Source organism: Leishmania mexicana, chromosome 20, assembly GCF_000234665.1.
Source record: "Leishmania mexicana MHOM/GT/2001/U1103 complete genome, chromosome 20".
Taxonomy (NCBI): Eukaryota; Euglenozoa; class Kinetoplastea; order Trypanosomatida; family Trypanosomatidae; genus Leishmania; species Leishmania mexicana.
This window is the reverse complement of record NC_018324.1, coordinates 610,837-620,760: the sequence shown is the minus strand read 5'-3', so window position 1 is coordinate 620,760 and position 9,924 is coordinate 610,837. Positions and strand designations below refer to the sequence as shown.

Below are 9,924 nucleotides of genomic sequence, written 5' to 3'. Positions count from 1 at the left end.
AAGTCGCTGTGTGGATATGCATGCATCTGTGTGTGCGCTTTCCGTGGACAGACGTGCACGCATTACTGACGATACGCCGACAGAGTATCGTTGGCTTTTTTTTCCTCTTGCTGACCACAGATTCGGTGAATGCGGTCCCACACCCGTATCCCCGCCTTTCTCCTACAGGCCCACCTCCGACTCTACTCCCATTCACAGTAACCCTCTCGTTCACGTCTGCATCGGCGTACGCGTCGCCGCCCTTGTGCGTTTCTTTTTTCTTTTTTCATGATTTTTCTCCGCTGCGTTTCTTTACCGTTAGTCTCTCTCTCTCTCGCGTCCTCCCTCCATTTTTCCATTTTTAATTTTCTATTTATCGCTGTTGGGTTCATTCGATTCGATGCGTTGCGTTGACTGTTTTTTTTTTGTTCGGAGGGGGGATGCAGGGAGGGAGGGGGTTGTTGTTGTTGGTTGCCTCTTTGTACGGATGTTTCTGTATCATCTGCATACATCGATCATTCTATACATCTATCTATAGACGTATGTAGAGGTATTTCTGTGTGTTTTTTTTTCGCTCTTTCTGTCTGACTCTTTTCGGTTGTATTTGGCGTTCTCCGCCTTTAGCGTTACTTGTGACTTGCTTTTGTCGTCTCCTCTGCACTACCGTTATCTATTCTTCTTTCCTTCCATCATGGTCGTTGTTGCTCTCTCTTTCTCTCTCTCTCCCTGTGGTGGAGTGGGGGGTTGGAGGCTCGTTGACACTCGGACCCTACGAGGTCCCATTCCCATCCCCCTCTTCGTTCTAAACACGATAGCTATCCCCCCCCCCGCGCTCCCTCTCTTCACTCTTTTCTCCCCTCTTCCTATCCTCCTCGTAGTTTGTGGATCGCAGCAGTAGGCATAATGGTCGGTGCGGACTTGTTCGTTTGTGTATTGACTGGGTGTCGTTTTCTTGTTGCTCATGTCGGGGACACTGCTTCTCGGTCATGTTACTGGTATGCCTATGTGTTCCTGATTGGGGAATAGAGGTGGAGGGGCAGCGGCAGGCGGCGGCTGTTACGGGTGGGGGGTGCGCATGCGTTTCTGTGCACGTTTGTCGGGTACACTCTTCTGTTTACGGAGTTCATCTTGCGTTTTTTTTTTTGCCTCTTCCCTTTTGTTTTTCCTGTACTGTATTTGCGAGAGTGTCCTTACGGGTTTCGGTTTTGATTTCCTTTTTTCTTTGAAGAGCCTCTGATGACGAGGAGATACCTCAGTGCGTGGTGTCGCAGGGTCCAGTGCCCCCACCTTCTGTGCGGAAAAGCCACGCAGCCCTTCGGCCCTATCCCCCTGCCAATGCTGAAGCACCTCTGGTGGTGACGGAGTCAAGCGCCTGCGGCGTAGCGGAGTTGGAGCAATGTATCCCCACTGGTGTCGGAGGGCCATGTCCTGGATGGCATGGCTGCGGAGCGCCCTGCGACCAGTGAAGGCGTCTGTGCCATTCGTATGATGGGCAGAGTGTCGAGGTGGCTCGAAAGGCATCGCACCCCCCCTCGCCCTCACGCACTGGCCATTGAAGCGTAACTGATCAAGCCGGACCCCGTGGCGGATGCACCGGGTGGCGACCGGCACAGCGGGTCGCTGCTGTGAGGCGCGGTGCCGAGGTGACTGGGTCGGCGCACGGCTGCAGGGGTTGCCCTGCCGCCGCATCTCCCCATGCGATGGATGCCTGTGACCGGCCCTGTACCGTAGCGTTTCTCTCCTGTTGTATGGCTGTGAATGGGATCGTTAACGAAGAAATGGCTGCAAAGGAAAGACACGACTGCGCGTGTGGTGGTGCGATGCGTGTGAGGAAAAGAACTCATCGTTGGAGTGGGCGGTGAGGGGCTTGAACGTGGGTGAGGTACCTTGCGGCACACATGCCTCTTTGTGTGACTGTGTGTGTGTGTTGGTGCGCTGATGTGGACCGCAGCGAGAAGCGGAAGTACTTCTTCTCCACTCCTGAAGAAAAAAGAAAAGCCTTTTAGCATGTTACCTTTGTTGTTTTCTCAACCCTGAGTAGGCAAACAATAAAAAAGCAGATGAAGTCGACGTCCGCGCGCTCGTTCTCGCCTCTCTGTTTTATAGACACGGTGACCGACACAGGAAGGCACCTGGCCGCATATCCCCCCCATCCTTCGTGGCAGGAATCTGGAATCGAGAGCCGCATATTTGGACACCCCCCGTCGGTTATGACATGAGGAGGTGGAACAGGACGACAGGCTGCTGAATCGGCTGTTCCGTGCAGTCGTCCAGCGTTTTTCACGCTGGATGGTGTTTCTGCTTTCACACACGTGACTGTTGGAGGAGAAAATGGTCTGCTTTGTGGGAGAAGGCCGCATCTGCCGTGCTCCCCTCCAGTCGAGTCGAACCAAGAAAGGAAGTTCAACCCTGCCGGGGAGATGCAATGCTTACCGCGGGTGGTTCTGCTTGTGTGTGCGTGGCAGCGAGGGCCTTGTCACCCGACAATTTCCTTCCCCGGATGATAAGACAAACGCGGGCTTCTTCGTGGGTGCCCTTCTCTGCACATTGCTATTCGCCGCCTCTTCCTCCGTGTGTTTTTGCATCGTTACCTCCGCCCTCACTTCGCGTGACACATTATGTGCATTCTCTTTTCTGCTGCACAACATCACCCCCTTCCGCACATGTGCCCCACCCCCTTCTCTCTCTTCCTTCGCATTCTCCTTTCCTTCACTCTCTACCCCCCGCTGGACACACGCGCGCACTGGCGCAGATTTCCGCTTTCCCAAGTCTTCCCCCGCGCTCTCTCTCATTCTTTTCGCTCACCTCCTTCCATCATCATGTCCGCTATCACGTGCTACAAGTGTGGTGAGGCCGGCCACATGTCGCGCAGCTGCCCGCGCGCCGCGGCGACCCGCTCTTGCTACAACTGCGGTGAGACCGGCCACATGAGCCGCGACTGCCCCAGCGAGCGGAAGCCGAAGTCGTGCTACAACTGTGGCTCGACGGAGCATCTGTCCCGCGAGTGCACGAACGAGGCCAAGGCCGGCGCCGACACCCGCTCTTGCTACAACTGCGGCGGCACGGGCCACATGAGCCGCGACTGCCCGAACGAGCGGAAGCCGAAGTCGTGCTACAACTGTGGCTCGACGGAGCACCTGTCCCGCGAGTGCCCGGACCGCCACTAGACGCCTGACTCCGACCAATGTAGTCGTCTCATAAAAGAAGCAGATAATAGGAAATGAATGATAAGGAAAGGGATGAGCGTCGCTGTGTCACCACAGTTGGGCTCGTCTCTGCGCCCACGGGCATCGGCACGAAATCGCACGAGACGAGCGAAGAGAAAGCGTTGAAGGCGAGTGTCACGGGATGATGGCGGAGTAACAAGGAAGGAAAAAGAAGGACGCCGCTTGTGCAGAACATGAGAAGGATGGCGGTGACAGAGTGACAGAGAAGAGAGTCTCGCAGACGTTATGGTGTGCTCTGTCGTGGGGGAAGAAAGAAGGCGTGACCACAGAGGTTGAGAGGGATGCGGTCCAAGTGACGAGAAGGACTTGATGGTGAGGTGGGGTGGGAGAGGTGTGAGGGGAGGAGAGACACAGGAGGAGCGCAGTGCCGCGTATGATGAGGAAACTGCTGCATGCGCGCCCAAATCGAAAAAAGACAAGCTTTACAGGCTTTCTTTATCATTTCACTCTTGTCTGTCTTTTCCGTGTTCCCCTCTCTCTGTTTCTTCACTCAACGCCTTCCATTATAGTCATGTTCTCTCTGATGTGTTCAGGCCTTTGTCTCGATCTCCCCACCGCCTCTGATGCAAAATGCGCAGACCCGCACACGGCTGAGGGCGGCTTTAATTTCTGAGACCGTTGAAGCTTTTTTTTCTCTGTTCTATGTCTGCTTCGACGTCCGTGTACTCTTCGTTTTTGCCTTTTCTGTTCTTGAAGTCGGCAGGTGGAGAGGAGGGAGGGGACCGCAACCACGATGATTCACCCGTCTTCGGCTTCTGTCTCCCTCTTCCCCCCCTTCCCCTTCTTACCGCGAGACAAGGGCACCTGCGCGTCGTTGCTGACAATCGGAAGCACTGACACCACCAGTCGCACAGAGAAGGGCCCAGCACGGGGGCCACCCCCTTTCCCGAGCGAATGAATCTCAGCCTTAAACGCCTATGACGCGAAAACGACTGGAAAATGTCTTGAAGACGCGCGCGAGCACCGATGCACAGGCGAGCAAGTGGACTAACGGAGAGGTCTGGCATAATGTGCACGGGCCGCCTGCTTTTTCTGCTTTGCTCGTCGTGGTCACGTGCAATCGCGGTACTGGTGCAGCTCTCTCTCGCCTTCTTTGGTGGCTTTTGGCCTTCTCGGTGCTACCGTGCGTGCTTGGAGTCTGCAGTTGAGGGAAGAAGGCGTGTGTGTATAGGGGGAGGGGGCAGCATTCACGAGGGCTTCTTGTCGGCGTGCGTGTAATATATCTGCTGCTATGGCGGTGAGATTGCGCCACGATGAAGCGAGGGCCGTAGAGGGTCAGGAGGGGAACAGCAGAAGGAAACATGAGTGGAAAAGAGGCACACTGTGGTGTTGTGCTTGGGCGTCTGCCGAACCATCTCCTCTTTTTCCCATTTACCGTCTTCGTCTCCCCTTCTGTGTTTTGCGTCCTGCTCGCGACACGTACTCGCCTGCCCCCTCTCCCTCCCTTTTCTCTCCCCGTCTGTTGTGTCTTTCGAGCTGCCGGCGCTTCTCCTCGCCCCTTTGTTTTCTGCGTAAGTCTTCTTTTCGTCTTTTTAAAGGTGTTTTTTTGTTTTCTTCTCTGCGGACCTCACATCGTAATCCCGCACCCCGGTCCAAGTAAAAAAAAAGAAAAAAAGGGGAGGGAGGGGGGCGCGCGTCTCTTTCTTCCCTCGCCGCCTTTTGGTTTCCGTTTTTTTTTTCTTTCTACTCGGCGTGTCTCTTCGTCTCGACAGCGCCGCTTTGTGTGCACGTGCGTCGCTGTTTGCTCACCACATCGCCGCACCTGGCGTGAATGAGAGAGCAGCAACCTCTCCCCCCCCGTCCCCCTCACAAAAAGAAAAAGATCAAAGTAATGACAATCGACAGCAACAAAAAAGAGGAAAAAACGCGATACCAAGAGGGGATCGAACCTTGCCCACCGCCACCGCCAGCTGATGTGTCTCTCTCCCCTCCTGTTGCTGCCCCTGCACATGTTTTCTATGTACGTGTCTCTGTCTGGTGAGTGTGGACACGTATGCGAGGTAGTCGTACACGCTGACTCGCATACCTGGCCATCCCATCTCCTCTCGTCTGGTCACGTTTTTTCTCTTGTTTTGAGTGCCGTTGTCTTCAATGCTTTTTTTTTGACTGGCTGAGGAGCGCTGTGCAGGGCGGCTCCTGCTGTTCGCAGAGTGCGTTCCCTCCTTCACTTGTGTTCTTCGTCACTGCTCTGCAGACGTCTCTTTCTTTCCTTGTGTGCTTGTGTGTCGTTGGTGCGGAGTGCGCACGGTGCGGTCTGAACAGGCGCGACTCCCGTGAGACGGAGCTGAGCGATATGCAACAGAGCGCAACGAGTAAAGAAAGAGAGCGAGAATGAGAGCGCGTGTCGGGATATATAAAAAAAAGCAAAAAAAAGTTGCCCCACCCCACCCGCATTTTCCCACATGGTCAGTCGCTCCCCTGTCCTGCATTACTGCTATTTGTAGCGTCTCTAGTCCCTCTAATACACGAAGAAAAACGTTCTAGTCGGACAAGGAGAGAGATAGATCAGAGAGACCCTGACGGACATTTTTTTCGAGAGGGATCAGCGGCGTGAGGTGATGTGCTTGTGTTTTTTTTCTCGCTTTGCCTTCTCCCTTCTCCCCCCTCTCTCCTCTGCGGCGGGAAGAGAGACATGTTTGGCCATCATCTAAACCGGAACTGTAATCGAGACACAAAAAAAATACAAGAGAACGTCTGTGATAAGATCACACTTTCATCGGCGTTTTTTAATGACGAATGCTTTGGGGAGGTGCAGTGGTGTGCCCAGAGAAGTATGCGGCTCACTTTGTCATGCTGAAACGCAATGAACCACCTGGGCCATCTCGCGACTTTCGTGGGCTTCGACGCGCACGCTGAGTCCTTGTCAGCATTACTGCCGTCACACACGGCAACACGGCATTACTGACACTTCTGTGGCAACGTGGATGCTCGTTTTTTTTCCCGCCCACGTTTCTGTTCTCCATGCCAATGACGTACTCGTTCACATGCGCCCTCTTTCCTCCATCATCTCTTCGCCTTTTGCTTGGTTTCTCACGCTTTCTGTTTGTCTTGAATGGACGCCACCACACCCCCTTCTCTCTCTTCCTTCGCATTCTCCTTTCCTTCACTCTCTACCCCCCGCTGGACACACGCGCGCACTGGCGCAGATTTCCGCTTTCCCAAGTCTTCCCCCGCGCTCTCTCTCTCATTCTTTTCGCTCACCTCCTTCCATCATCATGTCCGCTATCACGTGCTACAAGTGTGGTGAGGCCGGCCACATGTCGCGCAGCTGCCCGCGCGCCGCGGCGACCCGCTCTTGCTACAACTGCGGTGAGACCGGCCACCTGAGCCGCGACTGCCCCAGCGAGCGGAAGCCGAAGTCGTGCTACAACTGTGGCTCGACGGAGCACCTGTCCCGCGAGTGCACGAACGAGGCCAAGGCCGGCGCCGACACCCGCTCTTGCTACAACTGCGGCGGCACGGGCCACATGAGCCGCGACTGCCCGAACGAGCGGAAGCCGAAGTCGTGCTACAACTGTGGCTCGACGGAGCACCTGTCCCGCGAGTGCCCGGACCGCCACTAGACGCCTGGTGCAAAGGCGGCATTGTGATTCCCTTGCCATGCTTGACGCAGCACAGATGTCTCGCGAGAACATGCGGATCGCGGTGCAACAGGGATGCGAAAAGGCAGGTCGAAGACAAGAAAGTGGGGAGCGGTGAAGGGTATGCCACTCACTCCAAAGCAGACAAAGGAAAATAAAAAGATATGCGTGGGAATGGCGTGGAAACACGAAACGGTTAGGGAGATCGCAACCCAGAGATGCAACCAATCGGCAACACAGGAGAGACTCTTCAAAGTGGCACACGACCAACAGAAAAGGAAGCACAGAGAAATACACAGTGAGGCAAGTGCTTAATGCTATGTCTGTTTAAGTGCACCGTGCTGATGGCTACGCTTCTCTTCACCGGTGCGCGCACAGCTTGGCGCCCCCACTCCTTCGCTCTTTGCTTCGTTCCTTTGTTTCGTGTGCTTCTAAAATTTGCTCGTGGGCCGTGTCTTGTCGCGAGGTGTGTGCGCGCAAACGTTGCTGTGGAGTGTAAGTGTCTGACGAATTCCTAATGTTCCCGTCTCCCGCAAAGGATGCGTTTCTCGCGCCATAATGTGCATTAAGAAAATGCGAACGAGAAAAGCAGTCCCCATCGTTGTCCCTGCCCTTGTTCTTCAGATTCTCTTTTCCGCATTCAAAGAATGGTATGGGTCGTGTGTCATCGTTGCCCTCTCTTGATATAGAGCGAGGACTCTACATGTGCGTGCGTGCGTGCGTGCGTGCGTGGCTGTAGGAGCGTGGGTGCGTTTTCGTTTCCTGCCCTCTCGCGTTCCTCCCTTCGTGTCTTTGTGCGCATGCGACTTGAGCGGCTTTCTCACAGGATCCTTTCCTAGCCGATGACCGTGTGACGAGAGCTCATGGACTGAAGGAGAGCGAACGACGGAAGAGGATGGCGGCGAAGAGGGAGAGGATAGAGACAGCTCACCCCCTCCCCCTTCGCACTCCGCACGCCTCCCCCCCTTCTCCCACATGTGCAACGCACACGCACACACGCACACAAAAGTAGACACATACACACATACCCTTCACATTGACAGGAATCAAACAATGCTTCCTTTTCTTGTTTGCTGTTTGTGTTCTCATTTTATCTCCCCCCTCCTCCTTGGCTGTTCTATGTTTCAGGCGCCAGTTTTCTTTTTTTTTTTGGGGGGGGGGGCTCATTCGCTCGTTGGTCCCCACATGATGATTGGCTTTGCCGTTTCATTATATATATATATATTGAAAAAAAGTTTTTGTTTTTGTTTTTCATGGGATGTTCGGCTTGATTTTGATTTGATTGATTTGATTGTATGTAGGTGTGCGTGTGTGCGTGTATGTATGTCTGTCCGTGCATTTTTGTTTTCGTTTTTCTTTTGTTTTGTTTTTTGTTCATAACGGTGAGGTGCCTCAGGCCAAACATACACCTCACGTGCTGTTACCTTGTTTTCTTTTGTTTTAGTCTGCCTTTTTCTCCACTATTTTCGATTTTATTTTCTTTTGTGTTGTTGAAAGGCACCTCAGGAGCTCACAAAACCACAAACTGAAAGGCGAATAGACGAACACGACGCACATCTCCTGCGTGGCAAATCGGATGGATGCTTTGCCGTGGCGCGCTCCCTTTGTCTTACCGGCCTCTGCTTTGGGGCACGTGAGCTGCCCCACCCTCGCTCGGCCTCCCATCATTTTGTGTGTGTCTGTGTGTGCGTGCGCGTGTGAGTCGGGGGCTCATCAGTGGATTCGACGATGCCTCTTTTTCGCCTCACCGCCGCGGGCAGCGTCGTGAGCCACCGAAAGACCTCCGTTGTTACAGTGCGACGCACAAATCGTCAACTCCTACCACTTACACACTTTGAAGGGTGAGAGAAGAGGACAGCAGAGGTTGAAGACGTAAGATAGCAGGATCTGCGCGCCACGTCGAAGGAAGAATGAGGAGTACTCGAAGCTTGAGGATTATGCGACTGGGAGACATCTGAAAACTTCTCGCACACTCCATCACGGACGCGCATTCACCGACCCGCTCTTTCACTCGCATACACAGGCGGACACGGAGACAATGGATGCAAAGACAGGTGCGCCAGCGAAGAGTCAGCGATGGCAGTCACCGGAAAAAAACAAAGAGCAGATTGTGGTACGAGAAGTGTCAGCAACAGCGAGAAAATATCGGAATCGACTAGATGTGATGGATGGGGAGAGTCCTGTCACTTCAAGGGCTGAGGAAAGAAGCGAGAAAGGACGGGAGCAACGAAGAAACGCACATGGCGGAGGAAGAGGCGGGCTTGGGGCACCACGCGGAGAGAGAGCATGTATGTGTGCATCAGTGGTGGGGACGACGGCGAAGTGAATCTCCTACCCCCCCCCCAAAAAAAAAAACTTGCCTCTTGTCAGCAGCTCATGCACGGCTACGTTATGTGAAGCGTTTGGGTTGCCTCTCCGTTTTTCTTTGTGCTCTTTCGTCTTCCTCGATCTATACGTGCTCACACCCCTCCTCTGCTCCTTTTTTCTCCCCTCTGTGCCTCTTTTTCTCGTACGCGCTTGTGTCTCCTTTTTTTTTTTCGCATGCTTTACGCTGGTTTCTATTTGCTGCGCATCAGCGATGTGTTATAAAAAACGTTTTGCGTATCCGTGTGACTCGGCGTGTGCGTGTATACATATATATATATATATATGAGTGTGCTGGCTTGTGCGTCTCTCTGCGTGTGTGTGTGTGTCCGAGCTGTTTTTCATGTTTGCATTCCTACTTGTACTCACAAACCACCACCGCCCTCTTTTCTCCACCTTTTTTGAATTCTCGTTGTGTTTTCTGTCGTCGTTGCTTCTTCTTGTCCTTCGTTGCGTCACACCTTCTTCGGTGCCTGCTCCCCCTCCCCGTTGGCTGCTTTCGTTTGGTTGTCTGTGTGTGTGTGTGCCTTGTTGTTCACCGTTGGGAACGAGGCCACTCCGCACGGTTCGAATCAAGGCAGTATCCAACGCGGATCGAAAAGGGGGAGACGGAGGGAGGAAAAATAGACGACGCGGCAGATACCGACAAGAAAAGGCTGAGATGGATGGGTGGCGAGAGGGTGTCATTCAACGATGACTTGACGTTGCTTCAACAAGTGAGCCTTCGCGTGGACGTACGACACCACGACTCTTTATTTTTTCCCCCTTTTTTC

At 53.8% G+C, this 9,924-nt stretch overlaps 2 protein-coding genes across 2 annotated transcripts; both read left to right on the top strand.

The window, feature by feature from the left end:
* Nucleotides 1-2,597: 2,597 nt before the first annotated feature.
* On the top strand, nt 2,598-3,146 carry LMXM_36_1620 (universal minicircle sequence binding protein; the record flags this gene model as incomplete). Its single annotated transcript, XM_003874458.1, has 1 exon — nt 2,598-3,146. One exon carries the CDS (start codon nt 2,598-2,600, stop codon nt 3,144-3,146), a length of 549 nt encoding a protein of 182 aa, XP_003874507.1.
* Nucleotides 3,147-6,421: 3,275 nt separating this feature from the next.
* LMXM_36_1610 (universal minicircle sequence binding protein,putative) lies at nt 6,422-6,769 on the top strand (the record flags this gene model as incomplete). Its single annotated transcript, XM_003874457.1, has 1 exon — nt 6,422-6,769. The coding sequence occupies one exon, from the start codon at nt 6,422-6,424 to the stop codon at nt 6,767-6,769; it is 348 nt and encodes a 115-aa protein (XP_003874506.1).
* Nucleotides 6,770-9,924: the final 3,155 nt, after the last annotated feature.